This window comes from Capricornis sumatraensis, chromosome 13 (assembly GCF_032405125.1).
Source record: "Capricornis sumatraensis isolate serow.1 chromosome 13, serow.2, whole genome shotgun sequence".
Taxonomy (NCBI): domain Eukaryota; kingdom Metazoa; phylum Chordata; class Mammalia; order Artiodactyla; family Bovidae; genus Capricornis; species Capricornis sumatraensis.
Genome location: NC_091081.1, coordinates 13,776,800 through 13,794,935, shown reverse-complemented (window position 1 = coordinate 13,794,935; position 18,136 = coordinate 13,776,800). Strand labels below are relative to the sequence as shown.

The window sequence follows — 18,136 nt, the reverse complement described above, 5'->3', positions numbered from 1 at the left end:
CAGATTTCTATCCCCAGATGACAAAAAGGATTGCAGGGAGGGAACCATGACCAGGTTTTCAAGTCTGTGATCAGGGGCCTAAAGGAGGTCATAGTGAATTAAAGATCAGGCTGCAGAACTTGAATAAAGCAGCATTTCAATTGATGGGAGAATGCATTATAATAATTTGTTCTCCCTAGATCCTTATCACTAAGCCAGCCAAAGAATCTTCTTAAAAGCAATCATAATTAAATTTTCTATTGTTCAATGAATCTGGCCTTCAGGGATGTAGGTTATGAACTCAGAATACGATGATTTAGAATCAACAATAAATATTCCAAAGTTTAAGACTTTAAAATTTTATTTAGTTCAAATCCCTCCCTCTCAGCCTCCAAGTCTCCAGCCATGACATTTTCGTGACCACATTCTGTAGCTTCTTTTATTATCCAAACTGTATCATGTTTCTTGCTGCAGTCCAGGCAATTTAAAATAAACACATCTGGGAAAATCAACAGACCAACAGTGGCAAAACACAATACCACGAGACAGAAAACTGAAATGCTTGTTACAGGAGTGCAGCAACGTATGGGGCATCTCAGGAGCGTGGCTCACTGGCGACGCCGGCTATGTTCGCGTTTCTTTCTGCCTCGAGTTCAGAAACAAGCTGGACTATCTCAGGGTGACTGAATTTTCCTGCAAGGCAAGAAGACGGGGGAAGAAATAATGACAAGAGAATATATCAATTTCTCCAGCTGGATCCTAGGGCTTGCCAGGGGCTCGGTTCTGTGATCTGACCCACACTTCACTCCAACACAGATGATACAATCCGGTCCTGGAGAGGTGCTTAAGGCAACCATTCAGAACTTACTTTTCATCACCCCAGATGCAACGGAGAGTAAAGATGAGAATTAGGAAAAGAACTGCAGCTCAGGCAGAGCTGGGGAAAACTGCAACAAGCAACCTTTACTGGGAACTCCAGGGAAACTCGGGGAGGTTGGGGCCCTCTCTGGGAACATCTGAGAACAGCCTCTGGCCATTCTGAATGTGCAATTGTGAGGACCAAGCACCTACATTGGAGAAGGAAATGGCAACCCATTTCAGTGTTCTTGCCTGGAGAATCCCATGGACAGAGGAGCCTGGCGGGCTGCAGTCCACGGGGCCACAAAGAACCAGACAAGACTGAGTAACAGTTTCACTTTCAAGCACCTACATATGCAAAGATTAGCAGGAAGACCAGTGGGTCCAGGCTGTCCCCTCGCTTGCAAACAAGAATGCAAACATTTACCCTGAAACCAGCTGCTCTGTCCTGTCTTCCCGGCCCCTTGGCTTTCCCTGGACTTCTGCCCTGGGCAGTAACCAGGCTCTGAGCTATTTTAGGTGGACAGAGGCTGGCAGGGGCGGTGTTAAGCCCACCGTCTCTTCCCTGACGGTCTTCTCTTGCCAGTGCCCTTTGCTGCTTACTGTTTATTCCACAGTGAACTCTACCCCATTTATTCCCTATGTGCCATCCCTTCACTTTCTTGCCCTACCTGACACCTGGCTGGTCCTGCGGTGCAGCTTTCCCTGTAGCTCCCCCAGCGCTGGCTGTTTTCTGTCTTACGCAGCTCTTAGCACCAAGCCGGGGCCTGTCCTCCACGATCCGTGTTGTTTCCAGGTCACCCTCTACCCGACTGTGTAAAGGCTGGCCGTCAGACTTACCATCATTCCACCAAAACCGCTCTTACCAAGGGCGCTGATCAGCACCACGCTGCTCAATCTGACGGCTACTCCTGCCCTCTTGAAACTTTCTCCCCTTGGCTCTGGGACCCCTGATTTTTCCCATCTTTCCCATTTAGTGTGTGTGTGTGCTGAGTCACTCAGTCATGTCCAACTCTTTGTGACCCAATGGACTGTATCCTGCCAGGCTCCTCTGTCCATGGAATTCTCCAGGCAAGAATATTGGAGTGGATTGCCATGCCCTCCTGGAGGAGACCTTCCCAACCCAGGATGGAAATCAGGTCTCCTGCACTGCAGGTGGATTCTTTACCGACTAAGACACCAGGGAAGCCCAATCTAGTGGAAAGTCCAAAACCCTCAGGTTCCTCTCACAAACACTGCCACATACAAATCTTGTTGACTCTACGTTCAAAATATATCCAGAATCTGACCTCTTCTTATGTTTTCTATCATGACCACCCTGTTCAAACCAGGGCAGGCAGAATGGTGAGAAATCATTTCTTACATCGGCTACACGTTTTATATTTAACTGTTCAACAGAAGTAGTACACCAGAGGAGAAAGTGCAGTGAGTTTTAATCTCAAATTTGGCTGTGGGCTCATCACCCACTTTCCAGGCTCAAGTTTCTTCCTTGGTAACATGGGGAGCTTAAACTAGATGATCCTTCCAGCTCCCGTATTTTTGGATTCTATCAGTATTCTCGTGTTTCATTTTCTATTTTTTTCATTGTGAATGTATCCGAGGATAACAGTGTAAAGCACAACACAAACATGATTATGACCTTATCGTGAAAAAGATGCTATCTGGGAACCCGATCATTGCTTCTAACACGGTTGGCAAACCTTTCCTGTGAAGAGTCAGGTAGTAAATATTACGGGCTTTGTGAACAATTTGGCCTTTGTGGCCAACTACTCAACTCTGCAGCTGTAGCACAAAAGCAGTATAAACAATACATAAAGAGTGTGGCTGTTTCAATAAAACCTTATTTACACAACCAGCAGGCCAGTTTGGCCCATGGGTTATAGTTGACCGACTCCTGTTTTCCAGGAGTTAAATAGAATTCTGTTTAACTGAAGTCAAACATTTTGAGCATCATTTACCTCAAGGACAGAGGAGACAAAGCTGGTCGTGGCCCTCAACAGCTTACCATAGGGTGGGGTGAGTATACGGGGATTTGGCAAGAAACCCAACTAGGAACATCCTAATGGAGAATGCAAGTCAGACTGTGACATCACGGTGGCATGCTCTGGACCACGTGGAGACTGAGCAAAAAGAAGGAACACTTAGTCGTGACGGAGGATTGAGAAAGGAAACCAGAGAGCTGAACAGCCTTAGACTACAGAGCTGTTTGTGCTCAGCTGCTCAGTTGTATCCGACTCTTTGTGGCCCCATGGACTGTAGCCCACCAGGCTTCTCAGTTTATGGAATTTTCCAGGCAAGAATATTGGAGTGGGTTGCCATTTCCTTCTCCAGGGGATCTTCCTGACCCAGGAATTGAATCCAGGTCTCCCACACTGCAGGCAGATGCTTTTACCGCCTGAGCTACACAGGAAGCCCCAAGAATAAGGAAACGAAGACCCAGAACTAGGTGAAGTAATCTACTGGAGGTTACCTAAGGTGAATGTGGCAGAACCACGATTTAAACAAAAGCAGCTTCAGGCCTGCGCTCTGAAGGGCTACAGTAACAATGATGACTTCGCTGCCTGGAACTTCCTCTTTTTAAATCTCTATCTCTGCCTCTACCTTACATGACCTTCCACCTATTAAGCATTGACATAAAGCACTTTGACATTCATCATCTCTCTTAAATCTCAAAACCAACCTATGGATCGAGTAGGGTACTATGATTTCCATTTTTTAGGGAGGACACAGAGAGGTCAGGAGACCGCCCAGGAGCACACAGCCAGTATGTGTGACGTGAATCTGGAGCTCAGACTGCAGGGCGGCAGGGCTCTCTTGCATTAGGCAGCCTCACACCATGAATCCCCCTTTTTTCTTCTCAGATGCTCCATATGAAAGGGTCAGAGGAGGGCTGAACAACCAGGGACTTCCCTAAGGTAGTATCAGTCATTACACCAGGAGCAAGTTAAGCCAACCGCAAGTTAAGCACCGCAAGTTAAGCTTAACCGCAAGTTAAGCACCGCAAGTTAAGTGGTGCTTATTGAAACCAGCCCTGCGTACCTGCTGTGGAGTCGTAGAAGTCCTGCAGTCTCCCAGGCTTGTTCTCAAGGTCTTCATATTCAGATGCCTGAAGAATCATCTCACACTGGTCCAGCTGCTTCACGAATTTAGCTTCTGCACTAGACTGGGTCTCATATTCCTAAGTAAAGGGACAATTAAAGCAGCATGATTAGGGCTGCATGTGTGGGTGCTAAGTCGCTTCAGTTGTGTCTGACTCTATGGACTGTAGCCCACCAGGCTCCTCTGTTCATGGGGCTCCCCAGGCAAGAATACTGGAGTGGGTTGTCATTTCCTCTTCCAGGGGATCTTCCCGGCCCAGGGACTGAACCCGCCTCTCTTACGCCTTCCGCACTGGCAGGCAGGTTTTCTACCACCAGGGCAACCTGGGAAGCCCACATGATAGGTTATGCCAGGAGAACCTGGTCTCTGAAATCAGTTACAGCTAAAAGCACATTCTCCACTGGCCGTATTTCTCCACTGTATACAAAGCCGTCACAGAGACTACTCACACGCAGTTCCACAGCTTAACACCCATGTTCCATGTGGGCGCTCCCAGTTCCATCTAGTCTACCCAATGCCTGCCAAGTCTTACGTGTTCACATGGGGCACTTCCAAACATTTTCCTTCCTGTTTAGTAACTTGTCTTCAAGACCATTATTCTTTAATCCAGATTCTGAGTATTAATTTCAAGTTAATATTTCATCTTGAGGCTTCCCCAATGGCTAGGTAGTAAAGAATCTGTCTGCTACGCAGGAAACATGGAGATGTGGGTTCGATCCTTGGGTTGGGAAAATCCTCTGCAGGAGGACATGGCCACCCACGGCAGTATTCCTGCCTGGAGAATCCCATGGACGGGGGAGCCTGGCGGGGTACAGTCCATGGGGCTGCAAGAGTCAGACACTGCGCAGCTAAGCAACAACAACCAATATTTCATTCTATGCTTCCCCAGTGAGCTCCCTCTCCATCTAATGTCAGGTCTCCTTTCCTGTTTGAAGTGAGTTTCTGGCTTTCTCCTTTCGTTTGGTTTCCACTCTACTCTGGGAAGCTCTGTCCTTGCTTTCAGAATAGAGAGGAGCTAATCACATCCCTCTGGGTTATGACTCTTGAGGACACAGCCAGGGTCTGTGAACTCTTCCTGCCGGCTGTCTGTGCGCGTGTTGGCGGCAGGCAGGCGGTGAAGGCAGCGGGCGGGAGGCAGCTTATTTACCGTTCCTCGCCCCACTGGTCCCTCCCTCCTCAGTGCAGACCTGCAGCAAGAAGCCGCAGGCAGTTGGCGTCTTAGAGCACGCCCGTCACACAGCCACATGTCCCAGCTAAGGCTGCGGAGAAGCATCCTTCTATGAAGACCGAGGTGTTCCCAGCTGATTTCTGTGTCAGGTTCTCGTTTGTAATCCCACCCTGGATACTGAATCTGCCGTGCTTTCTCTCGCCAGGGTGATGTGTTGTGAATCACTGATGGTTTCTTGGTTTTTATTAGATGCAGCTCCGGTGGGTGTTTGCAGAGCAACAGAAGGATAAGGGTTTCAAGCAGGAAAGATATACATGTTCTAGGTCCTCAACATGGAGGACCAAAGGGAAGAGAGAGAGAAAAGGTGAAGAAGGTCAAAGATATCCTGTCTCCCTTGGAGAAAGACCAGCCCTGATCACAGTGCAGACATAAGGTTAACATTCTGCATGTCACGCTCTCCCACCTTAGTGACTCTCCCTCTGGGACCCAGGGCCCTCATATTGCTGCACATCAAACTCCACCCCGAAATGCTACCCTTTTACTTCAGAGGACAGAACAGGGGGACCTCCTGAAGTGCTTGCATGCTCAGTCGTGTCCGACTCTGTGCAACCCCGTGGACAGCAGCCCGCCAAGGCTCCTCTGTCCATGGGATTCTCCAGGCAAGAATACTGGAGTGGGTTGCCATTGCCTTCTCCAGGGACCTTTTGAAGGAGTACTTTTTAACCCAGCTGGATCTTCAGCTGCAGGCTGGGAAACAATTCAAAGGCAGGTGTGTGTGCCAGGCATTGGGCATGTGGCAGGGAGTGGCTCCTGCTCTGCACTGGGATTTGAAGGGCTCTTTCTTTAAAGCAAAACTCAGGTGGTAGAGCAGACATCTTTCTGTGATACTTCAAGGAAAAAGTGAAAATGCTTTCTCTTGACTTACTGAAATGTGATTTCACGCTTCTATGGCAGACAATAAATTATAATTGCTTTAACTAGACATGACCCTTTGGGCCAAAAGCTGTTGTTAGCGGTGAACAGCAGTGATTTACATTTCAAAAATCAATTCAACTGCCATTTTCTATGTAACTAGTACTATCTGAAGTTCCCTGCATTCAGAATGACCCTATTTTCTGAAATCAAAATCAGACCACAGGGACTGGAGACAGAAAAACAGAGCATACTATGTACGTCAGGCAATATTCTAACTGCGTTGTCGTCACTGTTTGGTTGCTAAGTCGTGTCTGACTCTTTTGCAACTCCTCTGTTCATGAGATTTCTCAGACAAGAATACGGGAGTGGGTTGTCAATTCCTTCTCCAGGCCATCTTCCTGACCCAGAGATGGAACCAGTGTCTCCTGCATTGGCAGGTGGATTCTTTACCACTGAGCCACCAGGGAAGCTTTCCAACTGCTTAACATACTATTTAATTTGACTGCTACACAACCCTGGAATACGGGTATACTATTATTAGCGCCATTCTGTAGATGAGGAAATTGACATACAGAGAGGTACCGTACATTGCCCAAGATCACACAGCTAGTAAACAAGAGGAGCCACTAATTCGAACCCTGGAAATCTCATACCAAAGCCAACGTGTTAATATTGAACATGATTTTTAAAATGTGTAATAAAGAGCTGTTCTCTGTTTACAGTGTTTCCACAAAGTTCAAATCTACTTGTAATCTATGAATGTGATCTTATTTGGAAACAGTCTTTGCAGATGTAAGCAAATTAAGAAAGAGTCACAGCGGACTAGGACGGATCTTAATCTAATAACCAGCATTCTTACAAGAGGGAACTGGGCCCAGATACAGACACAGGGCGGGGGTGGGGCTGCAGAGGTGGCACAGGCAGCTTCCCTGGGGTCTCAGTGGTAAAGAATCCGGCTGTAATGCACGCAATGCAGGTTTGATCCCTGGGTCGGGCCACCCACTCCTATTCAAACCTGGAGAATTCCCACGGACAGAGGAGCCTGGCGGGCTACAGTACACAGGGTCACAAAGAGTCGGACTCGACTGAAGCGACTTAGTACGCATGCACAGACACGGGGAAAACATCTGACTATGGAGGCAGAGCCTGGAGCCATGTGTTCAGAGGCAAGGCTGCCAAAGCTGGACGAGGCATCACCAGAAGCCAGGGAGAGGCAAGCAGGGAATCTTCCTCTAGAACCCTCAAGGAACAAGGCCCTGCCCACACCATGATTTGGACTTCCAGCCTCCAGAACGAAGAGGCAGGGCTACCCCAGAGTAAGGAGGGGCTAGGGGCTCAAGCAAGGAAGGCAGGGGAAGAGGCTGGAGGGAAGTGAGAAACTGCCCGAGGCGGGGATGGGTTATTTTCCCTTCAAGGTGGAAGTCAGTTCTAGGAGGGGGACAACAGGAGCACTAGGCAAGCCCCTTCCCTGGAGCCGCCTGCTATCAGCAGCAGCAGGGAGGCACTGAGGCCCAACGGGGCCCATGTTCGGTGCTGGGCCCCACGGCGCATCTGCCCTTGACCTCACGCAACCCGGACAACCCTTACGGGTTTCACAGATGTGCAGCTGACTCAGGGAGGTAAATGAGCCCAAGGCCACTGAGCCAGGAAGCAGTGAGTTGGGAACCCAGTTCTGAACGACCCCAAAGCCCATGTTTCTCTCAAGGACCAGAGATGGGTGGGTGTGAGGCTGGCACGGTGGAGGATGAGAGCAATGCATCAGGAAATCCAGGGGCTCTGAGTCAGTATTTGCACCAGGCGTTATGGTGAGAAGGGAAATGCAGAACGTGGAAGGAAGAAACATTTCTATTAGCCCTGACAGACACCTATAGCAGCTGGGAGAATCAGACAACCGAGAAAGCAGTAAGTTAGACACGGCATGTTAAGATAGTCTAAGGCAACTAAGACACTGACGGGCCATATAAATTCAGTTATAATAAAAAGCAACCCAGTGCATATACTTACTTCCCAAAGTTCATAGAGCTCCTTCTGGAGATCCCCTGGGAGGAGCTGGGTTAGCTGCTTCATTGCTTCCTGAAAGATCAAACCATTATTTTAATCATGCTCACATTTGTTAGTTAACAACTCATCTACAAATGCCAAATAATGGACTCACGCTTTTCCAAATAACTCCCAAAGGGGCAGCAGAATACTGGAGAAGATTTAGGCTAACAAGGAGGGCAACTGTGTACATTAAATAAATAAGTGTCTTTTTTATATGTATTTATTCAGGAGCACTTATGCTGTGGCTTGCAGCACACTGGACACAATCAAGGACAATGAGGAGGGTATGAGACGATTACAGAAATAACAGAAGTGAGGCCAAAGGTTTTATATCTTGAGGATGAGAGTCCCCAAACGCATGTGAATTTCAACCGCAAGTGCATGCGTGCTCAGTCGCTTCAGCTGTATTAGACTCTGCGACCCGATGGACTGTAGCCCACCAGGCTCCCCTGTCCACGGGATTCTCTAATCAAGAATACTGGAGTGGGATGCCATACCCTCCTCCGGAGGATCTTCCCAACTCAGGGATCAAACCCTCGTCTCCTGCGTCTCCTGTACTCTTTACGGCTGAGCCACTGGGGAGCCCCTCAACAGTAAGTAGTGTAGTTCAAAACAAATCTGACTGTGGGGAAAACAGCCAAGTGTCAGTGAATTACGAAGCTCAAATAAAGTTTTGGTACACCATTATGTTCACTTTCTATTGTTAATATTCTTATTTGCAAAATGTAAAGCACTACACAAATGGGCACCTATTGTCACTAACATAAAGGAAATTACAAGACAGCATTTTGTTAAGCTCACAGACTCACAGGCTGAAAAGAGATGTTTAAGGGTAGTGAGCCAAACCGTCCACGTGCACCAATCCCCTCAGCAGCATCTCTGGGGACTTGTGTCCTCCCCCACACACATGCCTCATGCTGGGAACCTAGCACCCCAAGAGGCTGCTCAAGTGGACTTTAGGCAGCATTAGCAGGAAGTACCAGTGTCTCATATCAAGCTGAAAATTGTCCCTGCAAGTTCTTCCACTGTGCCTAACCCTACCCCTCCTGCCTTCCTCCCTCACAAAAACACAATGTCAATCAGGTGGGCGGTAACCCAGCAGACGAGAATCTCTGTGGCCAGTGACTGGTCCAAGGGATGGCCATGTAACTCTACCCAGCCACTCAGCGACCAGCTGCATGGTGAGATCGAGGGAGAGGAGCCCCAGAGTAGAGTTCAGAGAGCCAAAACGCACAGAAAGGCTGAAATGAGAGTGAGAGCACGGAGGGTGCTCAGTACATATTTCTCATCTCCAAAGTCCCAAGAGCCCCTCTTATTCCATCTCTTCCTTCATTTCTATGTTGCTCCAAAATCCTCAAGTATCCCATTTGGGGGGAATGAGGTCTGCAACCTACTCTCAAATGGCTTTGCAACTTCTTCCCTCTCCTCCTATCGTCATCCTCCACCTCTTAATCAGCTCCAGTTCATTTGGCCAGAGCTTAGGCTCCCTGAAAAGAATACTGTTTTAAAAACCACTTTTGGCAAAGTGCTTATATAAAAGGGGCAAGGTCTTACTAAAATCAAATGGTGAAATGGTAAAAAGCAATAAAAGTAAAAATGAATACTTTATATATAACTAGTTATAATGGGGAGGAAAAAAAAAAGTTACAGAATGCAACCACTTCCAGAGCAAACCATACTGGCCAGTGTCAATGGTCGGCTCTTGTAAGTAGCGTCGCCATCTTGAATGGCTTGTAGCATTATTCCACCCTTAGTGGTATGAAATTTTGGGTATTTTGTACTTGCATTCTCCCTTGTTTCTTTTTCATAAATCTCAGCAAAATATGTGAGAAAAAACTGCATTTTCAAAAGTTAAAAATGTCTCTACAAATAGATCACTTTTCTCTCCACTATAATAGAGGCATTTGCCCATTGCTTTTGTTTGAAAGGAATGAACTGAATAATATATATGTACAGAGATATCAAAATCTAAACTCTTCGAATATAAACTTAAAAGTCCTGCTCTGACAAGGAATTATTTTATTCCCTTTAAAGTGATGTACCCAGCACTGAATATAGTGATTGACGGGTGGTCTGACCCAGTCAAAACACAATGGAACCAAAGTGTCCATCATGGTAAATGCTCTATTTCTATAAATGCAGCTCATGACTGAGTCGGCTTTTTTGGAAATCACATATGACTTATTAACAAGCTTCCTGTTGACTAAAATCACAATGTCCTTTAAAAAACAAAACATAAGAAACAAATATGTTTTTGCTCTCTTCCTGAAGCTGAGCAATGATTTTTCTGGATCTAAACTCGTTGACACCATTTGTTATTATACAATCAGGATTGCATTTGAGACCTCTTAGCTGTTATTCCTTGTTTGGCAGCTTATGCCACAGAATCAGGCCCTTTTTAAATGATCCTCTGAAATCGACTTCACTGAAGTCCAGGACAAGGGTCTGATGATACCAGACTTTCCCTTCTTGATTGTGAGCCCTGCCACTCCCACTTCTAAACTGAGTTTTGCCTTGTTCACACATAGATTTGGAGTGGTAATTTCCCTAGCTTCTTCCTGTTAGCAAAGCATGTCAAGAATTTGCCTGAAGTTCTGAGCTGAATGAAACGTGAAGCACCCAGAAAGCAGTATTCATCACTCACACGTCATTGGTGACGCTGCACAGCGCCAAAGCTAATGGCAAACTATAGACTGAGATGCGGTTTGGAACCCAGCTTGCCATTTACTAGCTGTGGAATCCTGAGCAAGATACATCTGTCTTTCTGGTTTCTCATCTATAAAATGAGGTTAACAGGGGTACCTACCTGAAGGGGTTTGCTGTGAGGATGAAATAGTCACTATATATAAAGTACTTATTATCTGGAACAGGGTAAGGACTCTATAAAATATTCACTACATGTTTCACTTTCTCTATCTTGCCACATTCACTCTCATAATAAATGGTTCTTCCCCTTTTAACCTCTAGTTCTCCAGCAACTTTAACTGTCAGGTATGCGTGTATATATATATGTATCATGACTCTGTCCTTTTAGTAAGTTTTCCCTTTGCAGAAGAATATAATAACCTATTATTGCTGTATCCCAGCCTCAAGCTCCATTCCACTACTTCTTAATGATCCCTTCAGTTCAGTTCAGTTCAGTCATTCAGTCGTGTCTGACTCTTTGTGACCCCATGGACTGCAGCACGCCAGGCCTCCCTGTCCATCACCAGCTCCCGGAGTTTACTCAAACTCATGTCCATTGGGTTGGTGATGCCATCCAACCATCTCATCCTCTGTTGTCCCCTTCTCTTCCTGCCTTCAATCTTTCCCAGCATCAGGGTCTTTTCAAATGAGTTAGTTCTTCACATCTGGTGGCCAAAGTATTGGAGTTTCAGCTTCAACATCAGTCCTTCCAATGAACACTCAGGACTGATTTCCTTTAGGATGGACTGGTTGGATTTCCTTGCAGTCCAAGGGACTCTCAAGAGTCTTCTCCAATACCACAGTTCAAAAGCATCAATTCTTCGGCGCTCAGCTTTCTTTATAGTTCAACTCTCACATCCATGATTCCTACAAGGATCATTTACCATCTCGGTTTATAACATACAGTTTGTCTTATTCTGTTTAGGAGGGGAGTCAGCCTACAAGCATTGCTTTTGCCCCCACCCTCTAAATTTTCTCTTCTACACCCTCATTCTCCCTTTCATCTTAGTACCTACTTTCCTCTGGGACAATCAGCCTTCCAGGGTTATCAAATATTTTCCCTCCCACTTACTTGGGTTTAAAGCCCTCTAGATGCAGTGGACTAGCCTCTGGGAAAATGACACTTCCTGGCCCAGTATGTGTGTTTCACCTCAAGGGGCCAAGAAACCCTCAGTTAATTATCTTAAGGCATGGTTCAGACATCCGAACCTCATCCCTAAACACCATCTGCATAAGGAGCTGTTTACCTCCCACATCTTGGTCTGTTCCCAAATCCTAACGAGCGGAGGAAGAAGCAATGAAGGATCAGTGCTTCCAAGCCTTTGGTTTCTTGCCCAAGAACGTGCAGTGCTTAAAGATGTTTGCCTGTCCCTTCTAACGATGATATTTATTCTCCTGTGAATCAGATGGGGTGGGCAGCAGCCAGGAGGTTCAATGAGGCCGGGAGGGCTTTTCATCACTGCCCAGATATGGCATCCAGCATTCTCTGAGTGGCAAGTCCCCTCGATGCCCCTCTAGGGGGCGCCACTAGCCAGGACTCAGCTTCCGTCAGGACAGAGGTAGGTTTACTCTGTTGCCAGGCGCTGGAGATCCCTCCTGCTGAACTGTTCTTTCTTCAGAAGGTTCTGATTCATTCCTCGGTGGAGTGTACCTCACATTGCCTGGGTGCCCACATGGGAAGGGTCTTCTTCCTCTGGTCACTTTAAGGCTTCTGATCACCTTATGGTTCTTCAGCCTGTGATTTCTCCTCCACAATGTCTAAATTCACCCTTGTATGAACTACTATACATCCTGAAACATGCTATATAACCGAGGGGTCTTTTCCCCTATTTCATACGTCAACACCCAGCATCCTCCGGTTTGGGGCTAATTCCTTTCTGCAACTCAGTATCATTTTTTTTTTTTAATTTATTTGGCTGCACCCGGTCTTAGTTGCGGCACATGGGAACTTCGTTGCAGCACACAGGATCTAGTTCCATGACCAGGGATCGAACTCAGGCTTCCTGCTTTGGGAGTGTGGAGTCTTAACCACTGAGCTACCGGGAGAGTCCCTGCAACTCAGTACCTTGAACTAACTGGTTTTTATATCAACCAATCAACCCAGGAATTCTTTATTCACTACAGTCTAGACTCCTACAGAGAAATGTTTCCTTAGCTCCTCCCTTTTCACCAACTATCCTGATGCTCATGTGTTCTGGACCTGTATTTATAGGATGACCACATACCCTATCTCCCTTGTTCCCATAATTTATGGTGTGTTGGAACGCCTGAATTGAGATTCCCTGGGGACCTTCTTGCCTCAAAAGGGGAATAAATGCTGTTGGCTTCTGAGCTCTGGCCACCCTTTCCCCAAGAACAGCTATTGAAGCCCACCTTCCCTGTTAAACCATCTTGATGAAGGCTGTTGACTTAAAGACATTTAGGATCAATCCCTCTGGCCTACAAGAAAAGCAGCTTGCAACAATCCCTGAATTGGGAACCGTCCATTCAGCCAAAAAAAAAAAAAAACCTTCCTGAATTTTCCAGTCTCTGCTTCAAATACATCTTTCTGTTTGTCCCTGGGCTCTGGTTTTAAGACTCCAAATCAGCAGACCCTGTGTAATTGATGTCATTTCCTACTAATACAAATTTAAAAATTTTTTAACCACTAAATTCAAGGACTAATTTAAAATTTGTTGTTATTGTTGTTGTTTAGCCAGTAACTTGTGTCTGACTCTTTTGTAAACCCATGGACTGCGGCCCACCAGGCTTGTCTTACTAAACACTAATTATAATAATGATTATTCCTGGGTTTTGTAGAAGTTCTCTCCAAAGAGCTTAACTGGCATGGAGAATGCCTTCAAGTTCCAGCTATCTCCATGGTTTGAATGAAAGCCATACCACGTATCCTGTGCTCAGATCCCCTTTCTGCCTCTCCGTGCAAAATGAAACCAACACAACATCCTGTCCCTGTGTTAAGGCTTAGAACAAGCAAAAACCAATTCACTGCTTATTTCACGAAATCCTTACTTCTGGAAGGTAAGACTGTAAACCAATCCAAAGTAGAGTAAGCACTATCAGCTTGCTCTTCAAGACCCTTGCTAAGACCTTGCCCCACCAGCCCTACCAACCCAAAGCTTTTATGTTTAAACTTTGGGCAATCTCATCTTGCAAGACAGTAGCCGCTCTTGTAAGATCCATCCAAATATCCTCAGGCCCAGGCCCTACAACTCTATAAATACCCTCCCTTGATCTTCCTTCCCAAGATACTAAGACTCTATCAAGGAGGTACTCTCTCTTAGGGTTGGTGAACTTAGCTGCATTTCAGCAATGGGTTTTCTGGTTTTCCTCTGTTTCAGCAATGGGTTTTTCTTTTGTGGAGTCAACAGTCAACACCGACCTCTTCTCGCCTATGTTTTTCTTCTTTGGGGACGTTATCTGCTGGTGCTATGTCCCCAACGATGCATTCTGCCATATCATGAACCAGGGCTAGGCGTATACATCTGACCAGGCAAGAAATAATTACACAGAATTATACTCACTACAGACTCCTTCTCTATACTACTTTAAGTTACATAATATAGTTTTTTTCCCCAGTTTCACAGAGGATTTTAATGCAGTATTTTCTAAAGGTAATTATATTCTACCAGCCTGCAACAGATCTGAATCAAAACTGCTAGTTAATATTCAATACAAATACATAAGAATGCAAGGGAAGTTGTTAGCATGAATTTAAAAAAAAAAAAAAAAGCTGGTCTCTCAAACATCACTTTAAAAGGTTGATAACTTTAGTTTAAAAAGCCAGAAGAAGGTGATCTGGCTATAGCATTTATTTACCGATTTAACACTTTAAAAAAATAATTTTCCAAATGTACTAGTTAGATGTCAAAATGAAGCCCTTTATAGAGAAATAGGTATAGCTGGACAGATCTGAGTTTGAATCCAGCAATTAACATCTATTAGCTGCGTGCCCTTTGCCAAGTCACTTAATTTCTTTAAATGCTAAGTTCTGCAGCCTTCATTTTATTATCCGTAAGAAAGGGGTACTAATGCTTCATAAGTTTGGTATGAAAATTAAATTTGATACTTTATGTTCCTGGAACATGTTGATCATTCAACAAATGACTATAATTATTAGTGGTAACGATTGGGAATTGTTAGTGGTAATGACTGCTGATCAGGATAATCGTCATCAAAATAACAAAGGCAGCTCATGAGATAAATGCCCCAGAGGGCCAGTCTGCTTTATGTTCCCAGCATCAACAAGGCAGAACAAGAACTCGCAGGTGTCCCTGCCTGCAGCTGCTTTCTCATCTAGCTCAAATTGCAGACTATGCGAAGGTTCATCTCCATTCGACACCATGTTCATCTTGTACCATGTGCCAAAAATCTTAAGTTCTACCCATCTACAGAGTAACAGGGCTCCTGAGACTCCCAGATGAACCTCTGCTTCACTTGGGTGGGCTGATTTATCATTTCTAGAACATACCTTTACTTCCTTATCATCAGAGATTTGGTCTCCATGCCCTTCTCTTTCTATGCTGTGTCTTCTACTTCCATACCTAACCAACCCTTTAGAGGTCAACTCAGATTCTGCTTTGTACAGAAGCCACTCTGGGCCTATGTACTTCATCTGGGTTTTATTTACTACCTTTTACTGTTTGGCTAGAAAACTTTGTCCTGTGCTCAAAAATCATTTTAAACACTTGTTGGTTGACTTAAGGGGACAGGATATCTCTTTCCAGCTCTTTCCTGCACATACCACTTCAAAAAGTCGCTTCACAAAAGAGTGCTGCTATTCAGAAAAGGGGCTAAATAAAATACATAGTGTCTGGATCCAATTTTAGACATAAAACACTTACCTTCAAGGCCCTGGAAAATCCTCAAATCACACTTATGTTTCCTTGAGACCAAGGCAGACTCTTTCACTTGCCAAGAGAAAACCCAGAGTGCAGTTTACAATTGCAGCACACAGTCCCCCTGCCCACATCCTGAATCTGTATGGTTTGCCTCAAATAATTTTTCTTGACTATAAACTAACCTAGAAGAATTAGACACAGGCCTCATACGTGAAGAGTCAGGCACTCCCATGGATCACAGACCCTACTGACACCAGAGTTCACAGCTTACCGGTCTTTGTTCAGATGTTCATCTTTGGTCACTAGGGCCATAACTGCCATCCTGTACATGTGATCTGATACGCTCTCTGGCTTCTGGACATTTCTGTATACCCAGCCAGTCCGTGGGACTCTCTGATAAAAATGAACATAAAGAAATTTATAAGAATACATATTTTAACTATCTGCTATGCTCTTTGAAGAGAAGTCCAGGGAATAGAGCACTGGGCCATAGTTTCAGTACATATTAAAAAATGTTTAACCAACTTAGGGAGAGACATCTGGAATCAAATAAACGAGTGAGGTCAGAGAACAAGAAAGAGAGGGAAGAATAAGCCATAGATATACAACATAGAAGCGCTTCCCTGGTGGCTTAGATGATAAAGAATCTGCTGGCAATGCAGAAGATTTGGGTTCAATCCCTGGTTGGGAAGATCCCTGGAGAAGGGAATGGCTACTCACTCCAGTATTCTTGCCTGGAGAATTCCATGAACAGAGGAGCCTGGAGAACTATAGTTCAGGGGGTCACAAATTTATACACACACACAGCCTGTAAGTCCAACAGTGTTACTGATGTTTGCATGTACAGAACATACACAAGTCCTTAGACATAAAAGGGAAAGCGCTGAACTTGAACAAGTGACAGACTTCCAAACTCTGAAGCAGAAAGGCTTAATAAGTAAGGCATTTCTAATTTCTTTACACTACCGCCAGTCATACCCTGTGATCCTTAGGGGCCTGTCTTTTCTCCTTAGGACTTGACATGTCTAAAGTTTATAAACTACAATAACAGTGGCACGAAACAATCTGCTTTGAGCTTGGAGAAACTCCGCAAAATCATTATTGGGTGTGGCCAGGATGGGGGTGGGTGATGGAAGGAGGATCCCCTCGGATATAACTTCAGTGTCTTACATAAAATCCTTCCTTAAAAGAAAGATTTTAGGCACTCAAACCCTGCAGGATCAATGGATTCTGTTCTTCCCACTAGCCCAGGGGTCGTGACCCTCCTATGTACTCGGGGCAGACTCGAGCCTGGAGATCCACACATCACAGCGCCGGCTCCCCTTCAGAAATCTCTCGCAAGGCCGCTGGGGCCGGGCCCCTCCGAGCGCCAGGCCGACACTGGGGTCCACTGCGGCTCGGACTCTGCCCGGCCTGGGGTGGGGCCCAGCAATCCCGCCTCGCCGTCTTGCCTCCTCCGCCCGCGATCCTCAAGCACGACCGCATCCCTCGGAAAGGGCTTCCCTTTGCAGGCCCCACGAGGCGCGGAGAACCGAGGAAGGGGGCAGGCCTCAGGCCGGGCGGGGACCGGAAGCCTGGTTGCCCGGCGGCCGGCCCCGGCCTCTCTCCGCGCAGCCGCGAACTCAGACAGCCCTCCCGGCGCCCGCTCACCTTGAGCTGCCCCACCAGCCGCAGGAACTGCAGCAGGTTCCGGGCCCCGCGGCCCGACATGGTCGCAGCGGGTGAGGCCGAAGCCATGCGGCAGCGGATCCCGACAGGTTCTAGCCGGCCGCGGGGCCACCGCTCGAAGCTCCTCCCCCTGAGGCTCCTCCCCGAAGCCCCGCCCACGCCCCTCCCCCGAAGCTCCTCCCCTGAAGCTCCCCCCTCCCCCTTCTCTGCGTCCCTCTACATTTCTGTCTCAGGTTTTCCTCAACCCTTCTATCCAGACTTCCGCCTTTCTGGCCCCGGTGGCAGCCGTTGAGCATTGCACCACCCACGTCAGAGACTCTGTACTTGGAGCATCTAGGTATGCTTTACTTATTTGCTAAACTCTGCTCAACTGCACTCCATCAAACTTTTGAAGGGCTTGCAGTTCCTTGGGGATGGGCAGAGTGAGTGGCGTGGAGGAGGAGGGAGGCTTATGTCATAATGCACCAAAATCTTGCCTCTGGACTAGAGGAAGAGATAGACTCTACCTCCAAGATAGCAATCTGTAAACATTTTTAACGAGGGCACAAGGAAAATGAGTTGGAAGGGGACATTAATTAGGAGTGACAAGAATACTGGAAGGATTGGATGCTAGCCATAACTAGAGGACTTGGAGGTGAGGATAAATGGCTAGGGAGTGAGAACAATCCCATGATGAAATCCCAACCTCCCTGACACCGCAAGTGATAAGAATCCCCTACCCCAGAAAGTTGTTCAGGGCCTGTCTCAACCGTCTGTCTTAATTCTATCAACAACCAAGGGTGCCAGGTTTTAAAGGCACTTAGTGTTAGTCAGTCAGTCATGTCGGACTCTTTGTGACCCATGGACTGTAGCCCACCAGGTTCCTGTATCCATGGAGTTCTCC

The 18,136-nt window shown here is 46.4% G+C and overlaps 1 protein-coding gene across 1 annotated transcript; it reads right to left on the bottom strand.

Moving 5' to 3' along the window:
* Positions 1-371: 371 nt before the first annotated feature.
* Positions 372-17,346, bottom strand: HDDC2 (HD domain containing 2). Its single transcript, XM_068985443.1, has 6 exons — positions 17,236-17,346; positions 15,857-15,978; positions 14,127-14,229; positions 8,024-8,092; positions 3,877-4,015; positions 372-672 (listed from the first exon to the last, which is right to left on the bottom strand). Exons 1-6 carry the CDS (start codon positions 17,320-17,322, stop codon positions 575-577), a joined length of 618 nt encoding a protein of 205 aa, XP_068841544.1. The 5' UTR covers positions 17,323-17,346; the 3' UTR covers positions 372-574.
* Between the last annotated feature and the right edge of the window lie 790 nt (positions 17,347-18,136).

Excerpts from the sequence above, each read along its gene's own strand:
- HDDC2 (XM_068985443.1), bottom strand. The coding sequence starts at position 17,322 with ATGGCTTCGGCCTCACCCGCTGCGACCATGTCGGGCCGCGGGGCCCGG. Across the intron at positions 15,979-17,235 it reads GGCTGGTGGGGCAGCTCAAG|AGAGTCCCACGGACTGGCTG; the intron begins GTGAGCGGGCGC and ends CATTTTTATCAG. Across the intron at positions 673-3,876 it reads CTTCTACGACTCCACAGCAG|GAAAATTCAGTCACCCTGAG; the intron begins GTACGCAGGGCT and ends CTTGCCTTGCAG.